This window comes from Solenopsis invicta, chromosome 4 (genome assembly GCF_016802725.1).
Source record: "Solenopsis invicta isolate M01_SB chromosome 4, UNIL_Sinv_3.0, whole genome shotgun sequence".
In the NCBI taxonomy this organism is placed as follows: Eukaryota; Metazoa; Arthropoda; class Insecta; order Hymenoptera; family Formicidae; genus Solenopsis; species Solenopsis invicta.
In genome coordinates, this window is record NC_052667.1 from 12,332,263 (window position 1) to 12,351,768 (window position 19,506).

Sequence of the window (19,506 nt, forward strand, 5' to 3'; positions counted from 1 at the left end):
TATCCCTAGCCAATCCCATCCGTCCTCTCCCTCAGGGAAGAGTCTCGTGTAACCTAAAGCCTCGTCAGGGCATCCGCGTCCTGGCGAGAACTTCGCCTCGTTTTGCACGAGGCGGCTCGGGCGAGACGCGGAATCGTCACCGTCGCTCCGATCCCACGTTCCGCGGCTCCCCGATCTCCCCGGACACCGAGTCCGTTTCAAACCACGCGATTTAATTTAAGTTAGAGTTATTCTTTTGTATTCTTATAATTTCGTAGTTCTAGTACTCCAGCTCTTATTATGTCTCCGTTTAAGTTAGAGTTATTCTTTTGTATTCTTATAATTTCGTAGTTCTAGTACTCCAGCTCGTATTATGTCTCCGTGTAAGTTAGAGTTATCTTTTGACACTGTACCGACTCAGCTGTACTCTCACGGTTATTGATTTTTGTTTCGAACTTCCGTCTTGGCTCTCGCCTAGCGCGCTCGTTAGCCCACGCGTCACCGCGCGCTCATCGTTACCACCGCTCGCGATTCCGACCGCGCAGCGGCAATTGGTCGCCGCGACCACCACGAGCCAATCGCGCCCCCGCTAAGGCTGGGTCCACTTGTCACGAGGCGTTAGACGCAATCAGCTATGAGGCTACATGTAAATATCACATAAAGATCCAAATAAAGATCTAGTATTTTTATGAACTGAATACCGAGTGCGATTATTACACCGAACCCGACCAATCCGGCGAGCTTATCCGCAACCGTATCCAGACACCTACCCGAACCGCACGAAAACCACCAGCGTTACATGGCGCCCGAACAGGGACCGTTTTAAAAACCGATAATCGCACCCGGAAATAAATGCCTCTCGCCGAGTGGACCGAACAGCTGCCGCGAGACCAGCTCGAGTTGTTAGCTCAGACTTATCAGATAGAGACGACCGGTACACTTGACGAGTTACGATACCGCGTAACCCATCACTTCCTCGCGATGACCAATCCGAACCAGTCCGCTGGCGCACCCGCGCCGGAAACCGCGAGCCCGTCCCCACCGGTCACCGGAAGCGAGTCCCACTCGCATAGTAAGACTATGAATCAAATACGCAAATGGGGTTGCCACTTCGACGGTCGCGACCCTCTGTCATTCTTAGAGCGCGTAACCGAACTACAGGAAGAATACCAATACACCGACAACCAGATGAAGGCCGGACTCCCAGAGTTATTAAAAGGGGATGCTCTGGCATGGTATCGGAATGAGCGAGAATCCTGGGACACATGGACCGACTTTACCAGTGCCCTACGACGGCATTACCTACCGCGACGGTACCAAGCTAAGCTGATGCGCGAAATACAAGAACGCCGACAACAACCCAACGAGGCTTATGCCAAGTACGCGACCGCCCTGCTTACGATGATGCGGCGCGCCGGGGGTTTTACCCAGGCGGAAAAGGTAGACCGCCTGTACGAAAACCTGCGGGCAGAGTACAAATTATACGTACGCATGAGCGACGCTACGGACCTCGCCGACCTGGCCGACCAAGCTGCCGAATTTGAAGACATCTCCAGGGCCCGGGAGAATGAGATCCGTGCCGAGAGGAAGAAAGTCAACACCGCTACACCCGCCGACACCCCGCCCTACGACCGCGCAACCGCCTGCTGGCGCTGTAAACAGCGCGGACACAGCCGTTTCGAATGCAGGAGACCCGCACGCAAATTTTGCTCGCAGTGCGGGAAGGACGGCGTTCTCACGAAGGACTGTCATCCTCGGGCGGGAAACGCCGCAACGGCCGGGGACGCAACCACTCCTCGGCCCGAGTCCACATAAAGTACACACCACGACCCCATGTACTGGTCCGCCTGGGACAACACCGGATTTCCGCTTTACTGGACACCGGGGCCGAAGTATCCATCATCAACCGACAGGTCGCCGGGTACGCCAAGGAGATGCGGATATGGCCGCAGGAACAGGAGGAGGCAATCCACCTAGCCGACGGCACCACTGCCACCACGCCAGGCCGCGTCAAACTCCGCCTCCGAATCGCCGGCCGTCAACTCGAACACACCTTCCAGATCCTTCCGTCCTTAGACAGCCCGATGCTCATAGGAACCGACCTGTGGGCCCGACTACAGATCGCTATACCCCCGCCACCTCTCCAGCTCCGAAAAACGCCACCCGCGGCGTACTCAGTGACCCCGGGCATGGTAAAACGAACCGCACAAGAGGAGCGGGAGCTCCAAGCCTTCCTGGCCATGGAGTTGGCCAAGTTCGAGGAGGTACGAGGACCGACCGACCAGGCCAGCCACCAGATCCGGCTGAAAACAGACGTACCGATCAAACAACGGTACCGACCGCGCAACCCGGCGATGCAAAGCATCATCGATGAGGAGGTCCGCAAAATGGAAGAAGCCGGTATTATCGAGCCATCAACCAGCGCATGGAGCTCCCCGGTGGTTATAGTGAGGAAAAAGGACGGGAAACACCGTTTTTGTATTGACTTTCGGAAGGTAAACGAAGTCACCGAGCGGGATGCGTACCCGCTACCGCAAATCCCCGCCACACTAGACAAGCTGCGCGGGGGCCGATACCTCACTACGCTCGACCTACAGCAAGGTTATTGGCAGATTCCGCTCACGCCCGATAGCCGGCCAATCACCGCCTTCACCGTTCCGGGCCGGGGCCTAATGCAGTTCACCGTCATGCCTTTCGGACTGCATTCGGCTCCGGCGACGTTCCAACGTTTGCTCGACCGAATACTGGGCCCCGAATTGGAACCTCACGTGTTCGTCTATCTAGACGACATTATCGTGACCAGCGCAACGTTCTCCGACCATCTGCGGCACCTGCGGGAAGTTTTTCGGCGACTACGCCAAGCTAAGCTCCGGTTAAATCCGGAAAAGTGCCAGTTCTGTCTCAACGAACTTAAATACCTGGGCCACATCGTGGACGGCCAGGGGATCCGCACCGACCCCGACAAGGTTCGCGCCGTCGCACAGTGGCCAACCCCGACAAACGTACGACAAATCCGACAGTTCGTGGGACTCGCGTCATGGTACCGCCGCTTCACACCTAGCTTTTCCGAGACCGCCGCGCCACTCACCCGCCTCACGCGAAAGAACGCCCGATGGACGTGGGGACCCGACGAGGAGGCCGCTTTTCGCGAGCTCAAGCGCGCACTAACCTCCGCACCCACCCTCGCGTGCCCCGATTTCTCGCGCCGGTTCGTCCTCCAGACCGACGCCAGCACGTACGGTCTTGGCGCCGTCCTCTCGCAGCATTTTGACGAGGGGGAGCGCGTCATCGCATACGCCAGCCGGTCGCTCAACGGCGCGGAGAAGAACTACAGTGCCACCGAGCTCGAGTGCCTGGCCGTGGTGTGGGGCATCCGGCATATGCGCGGTTACCTGGAGGGATATGAATTTACGGTCATCACTGACCACCAGGCCCTCCAGTGGCTGCGCCGCCTGGATTCTCCCACCGGCCGACTCGGCCGATGGGCGCTCGAGCTCCAGCAGTACACGTTCGACGTCCGGTACCGCGCGGGAAAGCTGAACCGGGTCGCCGACGCGCTATCCAGGCTACCGGCCGTATACAGTAACCAAGCGCACCCCGCGTGCCCGTGGTACCGCCGCCAGATTCTCCGCGTACGGGCGCGGCCGAGGGACTTCGCGGACTATGAAATCCGTAACGGTCGATTATATCGCCGCATACTCCATTCGACCAACTTTAAGGACGAACCCGCCGAGACACAATGGAAGCGATGCATACCTCGCGACGAACGAGGGGCCGTACTGGCACGGATACACGACAACCCGGCCGCCGGGCACCTCGGCATTGCTAAAACCATTGCCCGAGCCGCGCAGTGTTACTATTGGCCGGGGATGTTCGCCGATATCGCGCGTCACGTACGGGCGTGCGCCAATTGCCAGGCGCACAAGAGTGCCCAGGTCCGACCGGCCGGACTAATGCACGCAACCCACGTGGAAGCGCCTTGGGAACAGGTCACCACCGACCTAGTAGGACCTCTCCCGCGGTCCACCAACGGAGCCGCTTGGCTACTGGTATTACAAGACCGTTTCACCAAGTGGGTGGAATTGGTGCCGCTGCGACGAGCATCCGCTACCGCCATCGCCCAGAACATTACGGACCGCGTCGTCTACCGCCACGGTTGCCCCGAGACCCTGATCTCCGACAACGGGACGCAGTTCATGGCAGGGCACGTGCGCGAACGACTGCGCGACCTGGGCATCCGCCACCGGACGGCTCCAGTACACGCTCCTCACTGCAATCCCGTCGAGCGGACCAATAAGACGGTCAAAACAATGATCGCACAATTCGTCGGCCGGGATCACCGCCGCTGGGATCAGCACATCCCGGCGCTGCAATTTGCATATAATACCGCCGTCCACGACGCCACCGGCTACACGCCCGCCTATCTGAACTGCGGGCGGGAACTTGAGACGCCACCACGAGACCCAGACGAAAGACACGCGCCGACAGCCGCTCCAGCCACCAACCAGCGACGACTCCAGGAAGCATACGAGGTGGTCCGAACGAACCTCGCCCGAGCCTTCAACCGTCAAGAGAGGTATTACAATTTGAGGAGACGGGCATGGAAACCCGCCATAGGAGACATCGTCTGGAAGAGGGACCACCCCCTCTCGAACAAGGGCAAGGCCTTTAACTCAAAACTAGCCCCCAAGTACATCGGACCGCTGGAGGTCCGAAAGATCCACTCGCCAGTCGTCGTCGATCTGCGGGACAAGCACGGTAAGTGGCATCGTCACATACATGTGCAGGACCTTAAGCCGGGTCATCGGCACGAACAGACCCGAGGGACAGACAACGCAGAGACGGACCGTGAGGAAGCAGACGACGCGGAAGCAGACGACGCGACCGCAGACGACACGGAGATGGACGCCATGACAGACGACGGCGGGACCGACAAATCCGGAGCAGACGACGCCGACGATGATGCTGCGGGAACAGACGACGAACCGGCCAGCAGCGGGGCTCGTGCCGATCACGCCCGGACGGCGTGACTACCGGAAGGGAAGGAGCTACCTCCCCCAATCCAGCCCGGTATATAAGGGGGACCACCGCAACCAGGAACCTGCAGAAAGACCGAATCCACCATGGAAGCGATTCTGGACGCACTACTAGACGTACCGAGCAACGACGCCGAGTTCGACGGGCTCTGGAAGAGAATGATGGAGACGACACCGAGCGCACCAGGACTGTTCCCGTCGCCCCCTCAGCGGCCGACCGGACCGAGCGCCGATCAGAACACCGCCACGGCAGCAGACCGGCCCACGTCCATCAACTCGCCCCTCGTCACGACCGACTCACCGGCACCGGCTAAGCCATCCCGTGCCAAACCGGTCCTGGCCATTCGTGCACCGTCCCAAGGATTGATACGGGAAGCAAAGCCGGCGAAGCGTCTTACGGCCCGGCCGGCCCCGAAGAGACCACCACCGGTCATTGGCGTACGGATCCAACGATCCTCCGCAGCCAATGCGAAAAAATGGGCTGCACTCATGGCCGAGCCGTCCCTGCCGAGCAACGGCAGCCAGCATCGAGGCAACCCGCAGCAACCCGCGCCACCCAGACGGCGACCCGCACCGGCAGAGCAACGGAAGAAGACGTTGGTCGCCCTCTTCGGCGACCCGTTGTCAGACCTGGAGGAGGAGTCCGCGAGCAGGACACCAGCTACCCCGTCCTGCGAACCTTCACCACTGCCCGCGGCCAAGCCAGGGCAACCGGTACGACCAAGGACGGCCGACCCACAGGCCCACGCCATCACCAAGGCGTCGCGGAAAATCGCCGATCCCGCACTACCGCCCAGGGTTAGGAGCACCGAAGCGAAGGGCACCAGCGGCCCAGCGCCATGCGGCAACGCCACCGAAGCACCGACAAGGGATACGACCACCAAGTTCCCCGCCGGCGCCCCACCCGACAACGTGACGCAGGGAACCGCGACCACCGCAACCGCACCGAACAACGACGGAGAGACTCCGACACCGGCACAGCCGACCCGCAGAACCGGCAACCGCCCTGACCGACCGCCTATGCCCGTGCGCGTGACGGAGGATTTAACGGTATACGTACCGTATTACGCGGCCACGGTATCGCGAGTGTACAAAGTTCGCCTCGCCAACCGCCGTTTCACGCTCCGGTTTAGTCGGGATGGCCAGTGCCACTACGTGCGGGAATTCCCGGCGTAGTGGCCAAAGTTCGCCACTCACAAAGGGGGGGGGTGATGTAACAAAACGCCCCTCCACCTCGCGCGCACGGCCACTCCGCTCCGTCCACCCGAGCAATACACCGGCAGAACGCCACGTGCGCGCACCGAGCTGACCTGCCGTCGCGATCACGCGGCAGCACGCGCGCCGCCCGTGGCGTTCGACAACGCTCCCACTCCGGGCCAGCCGACCGAACGCACGGATTGGTCCGCCCAACCGTGCGTTCGGATATATAAGCCGGCAGTGGGAACGCCGAGAGAGATCTTCCCGGTCCGCCGAATCCGACAGGTCGAGCATCCTCGACCGCACTCCGACTCCCAAGAGGACGAGAATACTCGCCTCATCCTGACTCCCCTCGACGAGCATCCTCGTCGTTCCGGCTAGCCGAGTATCCTCGGCTAATCCTGTCATACCGCATACCGTACACAACCAATCACGGCGAGCATCCTCGCCGTAGCCGAGTATCCTCGGCTAATCCGGTCATACCGAACACCGTACACAGCCAATCACGGCGAGCATCCTCGCCGTGCTCCGTAGCCGAGTATCCTCGGCGAATCACCGCCCACGACGAGCATCCTCGTCGAGTCCGCAGGCTGGGTATCCCTAGCCAATCCCATCCGTCCTCTCCCTCAGGGAAGAGTCTCGTGTAACCTAAAGCCTCGTCAGGGCATCCGCGTCCTGGCGAGAACTTCGCCTCGTTTTGCACGAGGCGGCTCGGGCGAGACGCGGAATCGTCACCGTCGCTCCGATCCCACGTTCCGCGGCTCCCCGATCTCCCCGGACACCGAGTCCGTTTCAAACCACGCGATTTAATTTAAGTTAGAGTTATTCTTTTGTATTCTTATAATTTCGTAGTTCTAGTACTCCAGCTCTTATTATGTCTCCGTTTAAGTTAGAGTTATTCTTTTGTATTCTTATAATTTCGTAGTTCTAGTACTCCAGCTCGTATTATGTCTCCGTGTAAGTTAGAGTTATCTTTTGACACTGTACCGACTCAGCTGTACTCTCACGGTTATTGATTTTTGTTTCGAACTTCCGTCTTGGCTCTCGCCTAGCGCGCTCGTTAGCCCACGCGTCACCGCGCGCTCATCGTTACCACCGCTCGCGATTCCGACCGCGCAGCGGCAATTGGTCGCCGCGACCACCACGAGCCAATCGCGCCCCCGCTAAGGCTGGGTCCACTTGTCACGAGGCGTTAGACGCAATCAGCTATGAGGCTACATGTAAATATCACATAAAGATCCAAATAAAGATCTAGTATTTTTATGAACTGAATACCGAGTGCGATTATTACACCGAACCCGACCAATCCGGCGAGCTTATCCGCAACCGTATCCAGACACCTACCCGAACCGCACGAAAACCACCAGCGTTACAGCCTTAACCCTTGTTTTATTCTTTTGAAAAAATTATAAGTTGTTCTAGTTCTTGTAATATTTTTAATTACACAAGTTGAGTTTTAAGGGTAGTGTTTTCTTTTTATTTACACTCAACATTTTTCTTAAATTTTACACATTTTTTTACAGAAACTATATATATATGTATACACACATACACACACACACACGACACGCACACGCACACGCATACGCACACGCACACGCACTCGCACACGCGCGCGCGCGCACACACACACACACACACACACACACACACACACACACACTTTCTTTTTTATTAATATTTATTGAATTGTATATTTTTCCTTTTTTATGTATATTTTTTTTGTTTACATATTTTTTATTGTTTGTATAGTATATTGCGTGATTAACTACTTATATTTAATTTATGTCTTAAATATAACAACTAACTTGCAAATAATACGTTTGAAAAAGAGAGGGAAATAATAAAAGAATGACAAGGGAACAACCGTTGTACTTGAAATGAAATAGATATATATTTTAAGTTTGGTGAAAGCGAGATACAACATTTTAGTGCAGCGCCAAAGAGCAGATCTATGATTGGTTACCTACTTAGCTCGCGTATGTGCAGTACACGCTAAGATCAAAGGTGCAGACAGGGAGTTGCGCTACTGGATATACTGTGTCGGCGCCTCAATGGCAACTCTGGTCGGCACTCATTTGTTTATGTGGGATCTTAGGCACGCGATGAAACCGCCTAACGGCAACGCGCACGTTTGCTTGTTGCCACTTGTTTACGTGCACTGTAGCGATCAATATCCAAGCTGTCAAAAACTGTAATACGTTTTTATCACTTTCTCCTTTAATTACTACTTAAAAGGAATTGTTTTTGTGGAGAGATCATTGACATATCTTCACAGAAGATATAGATAGGGAGGAAAGGAAGAAGGAAAGAAACAAAAGAAAAGAATCTCGTTCAAATGAAGATAAAAAAGCAAAAATCAAGATTAAAATATGAAATAGATATAGAATAACACTGAGATCAATGATTAAGATATCAATGAAATAAAATGTGAAAACAAACAAGTGTACAGCTAGAAAGATCAAATATAGCAATAGTTTAAATAATATTTAGAACAAAATTTATATACTTTTTTGTATTCTTATTTTTGATTTATTTGATTTGTATACACACGCACGCACATATGCAAATGAAACAATGTGTATTGTTAAATAAGAATAAATAAAAATCCTTGGAACTTTTTTGTAAACAATAAGGTGTATTTAATAATCTGTTACTTACAATTAGATCCTAAAAATTGAAAAAGAAGGTAATTAAAATTATTATTTATTTATTGCAAAAACATTATGAGACTCTTTGTGTGCATATAATTTGTCCAGTAAAAAGTGCAAAAAATTAAGTAACTTTTATCAAATCTGGTATTAATTTTTTAAATAAAAATTTTATTGACGATTACATTTTGAAAGTTGTTAAATTACTATATTTGTATTACATCTCCCTAATAAAAATTTCCGATAGAAAACTATAAAGAACGATTCACATTTATAAATTTATGAACCAAAATCTATATTCAAAACGATAAGATTTTTATTCTATCAATTTTTATTGGAAATTTCACTAATATGAATCGTTTTCTATTGTTTTCGGATAGAAAACGATTCTCATTAATAAATTCACGAACCAAAATCTATATTCAAAATAGGATTTTTTCTATCGGAAAGAACCCCGCACTAATTCTATGTAACATTGAATCCTTGTAAAATCGGTTTCTTCATATGTTGTAACTTATGATTTGCTAAACAAAACCTATAAAAATTAGAGCATAAAAATAATCAGTTTTTGTATTTGATTAAATACAGTTGTTGACATCTTACGCAGTAACTACGAAACAGCTGATTCAAAGCGAATAAAATTATAATGTTTTGAAAAGGTCTCAACAAGAGTTACAAAAACATGTAAAAAAAAAGGAAATTTATGTACAATTATACAGGGTGTCCCATTTTAACAATGATATTGAAATATTTCGAAACGTACAAAAGATGTGTTTCAAGAAGTTGTAAAGTTAGAAGCGAAACACAAGAAAATACTATTAGTTTGACCTTGTGTAACGCCGCCAAGGTCAGGTAAAGGTCAATTTTTCTTAAATGGAATGCCCTATTTTTGATTTCAGAATTTAATAGCTTTTTACTTTGTATATAATGTAATTTTCAAGTCTCATAACTCAGAAATTACTAAATTAAAAAGAATTTTATTATAACGTAAAACGCTATAATATGTTTTATTATGTTTGAAAAGTTCTCAACACCAGCTATTAGCTTGTGGAATCAAAAATACGGCATTTCATTAAAAAAAATTGTTATAACTTTGATCTAAGCTTAGCTCTTATATCCGTCTTCTAACCTTACAACTTCTGTTTAAAACATGTTTTTATATCTTAGTACATTTCCAAATTCTTTGGTGTCAAAGCTAAAATAGATTACCCTATATAATCGTATAAAAATCTCTCACTTTTTGTTACATATTTTTAGAACCTTTGTAGAAAACTTTTTAAATCAGTCAAATTTTATTTACTTTGAATCAGCCGTTTCGAAGTTTTTGAGTAAGATGTTGGCGACTGTAAGTAAAACAAACACAAAAACTGTTTAGTTTTTTGTTCTAATTTTTACACGTTTTATTTAGCAGATCATAAGCTATAACATATGAAAAAACCAATTAATTTTACCAAGATCCAATTTTATATAGAATTAGTACGAGATTCTTTGTACCAGGGTTGATAATCAAGTTCAACAAAAATGCATGCAGGAAATCTAATCATAAAAAGAATTTTATTGTTGCTGTTTGATTTATAGAAATATTTAACAAATTAAATTAAAAGTTTTTGCTAAAAAATAGACTATTAATTTAAAAAAGATATTATTATTAAAGATATTATATTTATTATTTGTTAATGCTTTTTATTAGACGTAATATACATACCATGAATTCTGAATAAGGTTCTAAATATAAAAAAATTTCTGAAATTTTTGGAAATCTTTAATGGTTGGAAAAATTAGAAAATTTTTTAATTAATTTAAAAAAGTGAATAAATTTTATATAATTAGATTATTTTTTAAAGTAAATTTAATTTTATATGTGAGATGATGTTATAAAATAATAATTTAATTAAATAATCTTTGGCATTTCTTGTTCCAGTTGGTCAATTTATTTTCGACGTATAATCTCAGGAATTAAATAAAATCCTTTTTGTCAATGCAACAGCATTGACAATAATTCCTAATATGATCTTTATACCAACCAAATACTTTTCTAAATTTTCAATATAAAAACGTCTTAGAAAATAATCAACTTATCTTAAAAATTTAAAAACAGAACAATTAATTTCTATTAATTTAAATAACTAAACTTTGATATTTTTACAATAACACATTACTTAAGAGATCTCATATGGATATATCATTGTCATTTAAGCAGCAAAAATTGAAAATTACTTAATTGTCTAAATATATATCTTTATGCTTTCTTCTATTTTTTCCTGTAATATTTTCCATTTTTCCCATTTTTTTCCTAAAAATGTAATTTCTGAAATTTAGAAAGTTTAGAACCCTAGTTCTGAGACATTAATCTCCGTGAAACAAAATGAACGATACCCGCTATGTGTTGCTGGCCAAGCATGATACACTGTGAACGTGTTACTTCCGTTTCCAAGCACCAACATGTGATATCGCGCGTTCTCCTCTGATGAGCATCAGAAAAGTGCTATAGCCCGCGGCGATTACTCAACTGTTCTCCGCTTGAGATCTCAGCAATTTTAGCGGCTGAAAAAAGCAGCGAGGTGCAGGATATGAGTGCATGCAGCCGTGTGTAATGATGTAACATTATTTTTTTATTTTTGTGCTACAAAATTATATTTTTTTACTCTATGTATAGAGTGGTTGTTAAGGTGTGGTTCGGTGAATCTTACACACAGCGCAGCAAGAGACTGAAAGACTCTTAGTGTAACTCCTTGATATATACTCGTCACAAAGTTTATTAATGTAAGACAAAATCAAATGTAATGCGTACAGTATGATAAAATACACGCTGCTTGAATACAGCACGACCGTGCGCGCATAACAAGAGAGAAAAAAGAAAAAAGAGGGCGGTAAGGGAGCAGAACAGTGGCTCACGCATCGCACGCGGGAAGTTTCCGCAGTAACAGAAAAGTAACTAGACCGTACCGACTTTGGTAGTGGCGCGAAAAACAAATAAGACGACGAGAACAATCTTAACAGTGGTGAAAATATTCTAGAACAGTTGAATATCTCGTAAACAATGTATTTTTTAACAAAAATGTTTTTTACAAAGTTTGTCAAGTTTCAAGAAATCCATTTCAAGAGAAATTGTCGGCATTTTATCTGTTTATTAAAGTGAAATGTATTTCATAATAATTAGAAACTACAAAAATAGATATTATAATGAAGATCTGCAATTGGAGGATAGACGCACAAAGTGAACGGTCGTGTGTGAATAAGCTGTGGATAATTAAATATTAGGAGTACAAATTGAAAACCGCCGTTTTCCAATAGATGGCGTCAGCGGTAAATGCTGGCGCCAAACGTTAGATCAAAAATTTTAAATGTAAGGTTGGGCATCTGGCAACAATTCCTTATCATTGCAGTTGTGAATTTTTATCGGCGTTATATATTTTTTTGTGATCGAAAATGTCGAAATTTGTGCCCAATAAGCGTCATTTGCGGGAAGTTTTGCTTTTTGCCTTCAATTCGAAAAAATCTGCGGCTGAGGCGCGTCGAATGATTGTAAAAACTTATGGTGAGGCTTCCATTAGTGAAAGAACGTGTCGAGAATGGTTCTAACGCTTCAAAAGTGGTGATTTCGGCGTAGAAGACAAGGAGCGTCCCGGACAGGTGAAAAAGTTTGAAGACGCACAATTGGAAATTGAATGAAGATTCATCTCAAACGCAACAGGAGCTTACAGATTCATTGGGCGTGACTCAACAAGCTATTTCACATCGTTTGAAAACCATGGGAATGATCCAAAAGCATGGACACTGGGTGCCATACGAATTAAAGCCGAGAGACGTCGAACGGCGTTTTTTCGCGTGCGAACAGTTGCTCCAACGGCAAAAACGGACGGGTTTTCTGCATCGTATTGTTACCGGCGATGAAAAGTGGATCCATTATGATAATCCAAAGCGAAAAAAATCGTGGGGCTACCGCGGCCATGCATCAACATCGACGGCCAAGCCAAACATCCATGGCTCGAAGCTCATGCTGTGTATTTGGTAGGACCAGCTCGGCGTGATTTATAATGAGCTGTTGCAACCGGGTGAAACCATCACAGGAGCTCGCTACCGAACACAACTAATGCGTTTGAGCCGAGCATTGCAGGAAAAACGGCCACAATACGAGCAAAGACACGAAAAAGTGATGTTGCTGCACGACAACGCTCGGCCACATGTTGCTCAGATCGTTAAAACCTAATGGCGAACCCGGCGAGGCAGACCCGACCTGACGGTCCGGGGGGGACGATTCTGCGATGTAACGCGGAGCCGTACCCCCCCTCTGCCTTGCCCGGGAGGGGAGAGAGGGAAGTTCTCCCTTTCCGCTCCCAGGGTAGTTAGGAGGATCGCGCCGCCGTCAGCGCGGCGCGCGAAGAGGCCCGGGGCTACGGCGGGGGCCGGATACCCCGGGCTTTACCCCCAAAAAAACCATCAGGCGAAGAGGCGGGGGGCTGGTGTCCCCCTCCCCGACCTAGGGCAGATCAGGCCCACAAGCCCTGCCGGGTGCGCCCACGTTAGGGTGCACCCGGCGTGCCGAATCGGCCTAGGCCGACTGGGTCCGGGGGGCTCCGGAAGTATGCTGCACGCGTTCCCGGAGCCCCCCAGTCACGGACCAGGGCAGGACATCCGGAGAGGTTTTAGTGGGTATGTCCCCGCCGACACGTCGTCGGCGGGGAAGAGCCCCACATAACCACCAGGCCTCCTCCGGGGCCTGGGGTATGCGGTAACGCATTTCCTCTCCGTTATAAAAAAAAAAAAAAAAGAAGGGTCGTTAAAACCTATCTGGAAACATTGAAATGGGACGTCTTACCTCATCCGCCGTATTCTCCTGACATTGCCCCTTCAGATTACCACTTGTTCCGATCAATGGCGCATGGCCTGGCTGAGCAGCACTTCCATTATTACGAAGAGGCCTGGGTCGATTCGTGGATCGCCGCAAAAGACGAGCAGTTTTTTCGACGCGGGATTCGTATGCTGCCCGAAAGGTGGGAGAAAGTAGTGGGAGAAAGTAGTGGCCAGCGATGGACAATACTTTCAAGAATAAGTATGTAACCATTTTTCAACAATCAATCCTCAAATTTTGACAAAAAACGGCGGTTTTCAATTTGTACTCCTAATAAGAAGATTAAAAAAGCGAGTGAAGAAAAAACTGAAGAGATTGATTATAAAGATAAAAAATAAAGAATAGAGAGAAAGAGAGGCAGGAGACAAAGTTAGTTGAGGTAGAAAATACGATTAAGAAAATTGTTTTACAATAAAGAGATTAGGTAGATAGAAATGGATTAAGAATGAAAAGCGATAACTTCTTTTCTTCTACCTTAAATAGCTTTAGATTCTAGGCAGAGCTCCGCTTCGGTCAGAATATGAAGTACGGTAATACGGAATCTTATCTTATATATGCGATGCAAAGTCTTAATGTGGTATCAAAGTTTGTTGGATTACGTCAGCAATCCCAATCGCTTTTTCACACTATTCATAATCACCGTTACTGGTACGCGGCTAATCAACAAATCCTCTCCGGAGAGCGATAACGATCTGCAAACGAACAATATTGAGAGCAGCACAAGACAGATGGCGTTCTATGCAGAAGAGCTATGGCTACTGGGGATCTGCCATCTGCGTGCGCAGCCGCACTGAAGTGTATGACTTTACCAACCTAGTAATTGACTCCTCCAGATACTTTTTCTACTCTTGGTTTATTAACTGTCTCTCTCTCTCTCTCTCCCCTCTCCTTCTTCCTCTCCTTCTTCCTCTCCCTCTCCCTCCCTTGCTCCCTCTCTCTCTCTCTCTCTCTCTCTCTCTCTGGTAAGTACAGTTTAAACGCGTCTCTCTTTTGCTCTCATATTTTCGAGACTTTGCTGCCGCTTTCTGCCCTGCGGAACTGCTTGTTGCAGATCCATCGGTCAGGAGCTTTTTTGCTTGACGCCTACTCTTCAGGTGAGCGCTTCCTGAGCTGCCATGACTTTTCTTTTACGGTTTTTATACCTATCACCGACGCCTAACCTCACACTTCGGACAGGCTCACTTGTGCTAGTTTTCACCGTCAGCCGTTCGAGTCTGTTCTTGCGCGTCGCACTCTGGCCCGTTTGTCTGCGCGCGCCGCTCTGAGGTTTGTTCATACGCAACACGCTTGCCTGCGCGCGTCGCTATTGGTCCGAACGTAAGTTGTCCGCTAATGCCGCTTGTTTGTACTAGCTGTAAGCATTTTATCTCCGCTTCTGATGCCTTGTGCTGCGACCTCAACTCAAAGCACATCTTCCACGAAAACTGCGCATGGTCTGCTTGATTCTGAGTCGGGGTCTTCATGTAGGGAACCCTTGGTGTTCCCTCGCCCTACATGTTGCGTGCAGGGCCTCCCCGGACGCTTGTCGGACTCTCGTGGTCCCATAGCGATTGGTGACGGCGCGGCGGCGGCTGCGTCCGCTCAGTCGGACCCCGTGAAGGACTTACTCGTCGTGATGCTGGCCAAGATCGAGGGCATTGAGTGCCAGTTGCAGGACCTGCCTGCGATGCGGGATCGTTTGAGAGAGCTTCCTGCCATGAGGGTGCAGATGACCTTCCTGGAGCGCGGCGTCCAGCAGTCCTTGGCTGCCATTGAGGCCAAGACGGAGGAACTGGCGGCGTCCGTGCGTTTGGTCGACGAGAGACAGACTGACCTTGATGCCCGTGTCTACGCCTTGGAGGCGCTGCCTTCTGGAGGTGCGGGCACCCTATTGAGCGATATCGGGGAGCGGCTGGACGCGCTTGAGCGTGCCAAGCTCAACAATGAACTTATTCTTTTCGGCGTAAAGAAGCTCCCCGCTGAGGATACCTGCGCTGTTGCGGGCGTTGCCTCTGCGTTTGGAGTTGCTGCCTTTCCCGGTGTGTTATCTTGCTCGCGCATTCTGTCCAAGGAGGATCGTCCGCGACCTATCATTGTCAGGTTTCCTTCTAATGAGATGCGCAATCGGTGGATTAACGGGAAGAGGTTCATGGGTGTCATCAAGGACGCGGAGATGTCGGCTAAGCTCTCCGGATGAAGAATCGAGGTCAACGAGAGGCTGACGTCAATTGTAAGGAATAATTTCAGTAAGGCAAAGCGTGCGGTGCGTGATGGCAAACTACATTGCGCTTGGGTCCGCAACGGCCTGGTTTTTGTCACGCCGATACTTTGCTCATTAGGATTTATGACCGCAAGCATCTCAACGGTCTGACGGCTGACCCTCCCGCCTCCGGTCGCCGCCTCGTGCGCTGCATCGGGCGCTGTGGCTGCGGCGATTTCTTCGTCTGTGGCGTTTGGGCCTCGTCCGCGGCGGACGCCCGCTGTCAGGCTTTGTGCGCCCCTCACGGCCTCTGGCAGCACGTCCGGGACCGCCTGTAGAACTGTCATCCAACCTTTATCTGCGCGTAGGGCCTGACGCACATCTGCCGTTGCGGTTGATGGTCTTCTCCGGCTTTGTCATGTTAACTGCCAGTCCCTTCTTCCCCATTTCAGCGATTTCCTGGATTATTTTTCGCGTAATCAGTACAACATTATTGCAATGTCGGAGACGTAGCTTAAGCCTCCTGTTTTAGACAATCTAGTTTGCCTTCCTAGTTTCTCGCTCCTGCGCGTTGACAGGGTGAAGAGAGGGGGAGAGGGGATTGGCGATGGATTCTCGGTGGGCGTGCTGGCATCCTCGCATTACTGCGGCCAGCTCGAATACTTGCTGGTGCGCATCTCCGTTGCGGGACAGCGGCCATTCTTGTTAGCGATCGTCTATCGGCCGCCTAAACTGGGCTGTATTGTCAACTTTTGGCAGGATTTTGAAAGATTTCTCCCATTCTTCCCAGCCGCGGTCGTGATTGGTGACTTCAACATAGATTTAAACCAACGTTCTTTTGATGCTGACTCCCTGCATGACTTCTGCGAAAGCAATCACCTCTTCTTTGTTCCATACGCCGCTATTCATCATACTGCTACGTTGCACACACGGATAGACCATTGCTTTGTTAGCAATCGGTCTTTCGTGTTGTCGCACTTTCAATGTGCCCTCTCCTTTTTGTCCTGTTACAACCTGATCAGAGTCATCCTGGACTCCAACTTTAATAGACTCCCGCCTTGTGCTAATTCGGTTCGTGATCTCTCAAAACTGAATTCTGAGACGTTACTTGGCTTCCTGGGCGCCCTCGACTGGGCCTCTTTCTATCGGTCCAATGAGCTGGACGATATGACTATCACTTTTACTAGCTTTCTTAACACTGCTCTCAACACCCTTGCTCCGCTTTACTCCATCCGCACTAGAAGACCTCCGGCCCCCTGGATTGATCAGAGCATTCGGCTTCTGATGCGCGCTAGGGACTCTGCCAAGAGAGTATATCACCGGCATCCCTCTCCCGTCAATCTCGTTAATTTCCGCTCCTTGCGTAATAAAGTGAGCGCTCTTTTGAACGGCGCCAGAAACGCTTTTCTCGGCCGGCGCTTGGACGCCGCAGCTTCTCCTACATGGTTATAGTCTGAGCTCCGGTCACTCGGCCTGGCCAGGCCACGGTCCTCTGCCTTGCCTTCCGACCTCTCCCTTGATCAGCTTAATTCCTTCTTTTCTTCTTCCTGCCTCCCTTCTCTTCCTCCCTCCTCTCCCTTCTCTTACCCCCTGCCCTCCTCCTTCCTCTTCTGCGTCGGTCCCTCCCCCTTCTCTTTTTGGTCCTCTTCTCTCTTAATCTGCCGCTTTATCCAATCCGTCTTTTTTTTACTTCCTACACATCACTCCTGACACCCTCCTGAGGGCGCTCACCCGATGCTCCTCCAATGCCGCCGGACCTGATAACTTTAGTCGGCATTTCATCCTTGACTCTCTCCCCATCATTTTCCACCCTATCCTTGAACTCCTAAATCTTTCACTCAATTCCTTCACTTTCCCCTCTTCGTGGAAACGCTCTTACGTCATTCCTCTTCCCAAAGTCACAGCTCCTACCTCCCTCTCCGACTATTGACCTATTTCCCTTCTATGTTTCCTTTCCAAGGTTCTGGAGCACATTGTCTTTGACCAGTTGTCCTTCCATCTTTCCTCTCTCCATTTCCTTGATCCTCTTCAGTCTGATTTCCGTCGCGGCTGTAGCACTCAAACTGCCTTGGTTAAACTGGCGGATGATGTTAGGCAAGCGGTCGACCTTAGAAGAGTAACTCTTCTTATCTTGTTTGACTTTTCTAAGACCTTTGACTCCGTTAATCATGATCTACTCCTGCGTAAACTCTTGCATTTCTGTATCTCTCCACCGGTCATCCGCTGGTTTGAATCTTATCTCACCGGCAGAAGTCAACGCGTTTGTAAACACGACGGTTTCTCCTTTTGGTCCTCTATCCAGGTCGGCGTTCCTCAGGGCTCTGTTCTTGGTCCCTCTTTGCTCTCTACATCAATGACTTGAGATCCATTATCCGCCACAGTCGACATATTCTTTACGCCGACAATCTGCAAATCTATGTCGATTTCCCTCCTGCAGACCTCAAGCACGCGCTCGATAAGATCAGGGAGGACATCTCTGCGATTGAGCAGTGGGCGCGCGTTAACTGTCTCACACTAAATGCCAAGAAACCCGTGGCCATTCTCTTGGGCAGCGCTCGCTATGTTAACAACATCCGTGCGAATAACGAGATAGTTCTTGAATTTAATGATACTCCTATTAAAATCATTGACCAAGTGGTCAATCTTGGCCTGACCTTTACCTGCTTGCTCAGCTGGAACGAACATGTTAAGTCCGTATCCCATCGTGTGAATGGCGTCCTCTGGCGTCTTAAATATTATATGCACTGTCTCTCGCGCCTCCTGCGCGTTTGTCTTGTGTCTTCTCTGATCTTCTTCTTTTTCGACTACTGCGCTGCCATCCTGACTGATCTCACTGGGCAGCTTTGTCTCAAACTCAGGCGATTGCTGAACGCTTGCGTACGATTTATCTTTGATCTTCGCTGGGACGATTATGTCTCTCCCTATTATTCTCAGCTTGGCTGGCTGCAGGCGGACGATAGACGATCTTACCTAATCGGTTGCTTTATCTATTCTATCTTCCGTAGTGACACCCCGTCTTACTTGGCCTCCACGCTCTCTCCCTGCTCTAGACCTAGACTATCTCTAGAGCTTCCCCATTGGACCTGGCCATTCCTTCATGTCGCACCTCTATTTATCAACGGTCCTTCGCTGTGACTGCGCCCACATTCTGGAACTCACTCCCCGTCACCATTTGCAACGTCGAGACCATCCACACTTTTAGACGCGGTCTCCTCCTTTTCCTGCGGCAGCGGGGAGCTTCTCCGTTCCTGGCATAACGGGGCGCGCATATTTTCTTTCCCTTATTATTCTGTATTTAGCGCTACCTGTATCTTTTTTTTTCTTTTTGCGCGCTATTTATTTATTCTCATTTTTAGTTCTTTTTATTCTCTCTTACATTTTTTATCTTGCATTAATTCTATTTACTCACGTTATGCGTTAACTCACACTCTATTATTTGCATTATCTAAGTTTTTTCTTTTTTTTGGGTTACCTTTATTTTTATTCCTTCTCTAATATTGCGTCACTAATTGCTTAGTTGCGTTATTGTTATGTTTATTTTATTTTATTTTCTACTCACGTTCGCAATTTGTCTGTTTCTCATTTTACTTTTATTTTTCGTTGTCTCTGTTT

General features: G+C 48.8%; 1 protein-coding gene across 8 annotated transcripts in view; it reads right to left on the reverse strand.

Annotated features, from left to right (window-relative positions):
- LOC105196676 (potassium voltage-gated channel protein Shab) overlaps positions 1 to 19,506 on the reverse strand; it is a 747,097-nt gene that overhangs the window by 178,339 nt on the left and 549,252 nt on the right. The window contains exons 8-9 of one of the 8 annotated variants that reach the window (XR_005574686.1): positions 11,240 to 11,407; positions 8,183 to 8,404 (exon numbers count right to left, since the gene is read on the reverse strand). The exons of 5 other annotated variants lie outside the window; for them this stretch is intronic. Coding sequence is in view for 1 of the 3 variants with exons in the window: in XM_039448792.1 (XP_039304726.1) it covers positions 11,369 to 11,407 (39 nt within the window). In the remaining 2 variants the exon portion in view is untranslated. Of the gene's footprint in view, positions 1 to 8,182; positions 8,405 to 11,238; positions 11,408 to 19,506 lie in introns of those variants that run through there. 2 more of the 8 variants (XR_005574687.1, XM_039448792.1) reach the window with 2 other exon arrangements.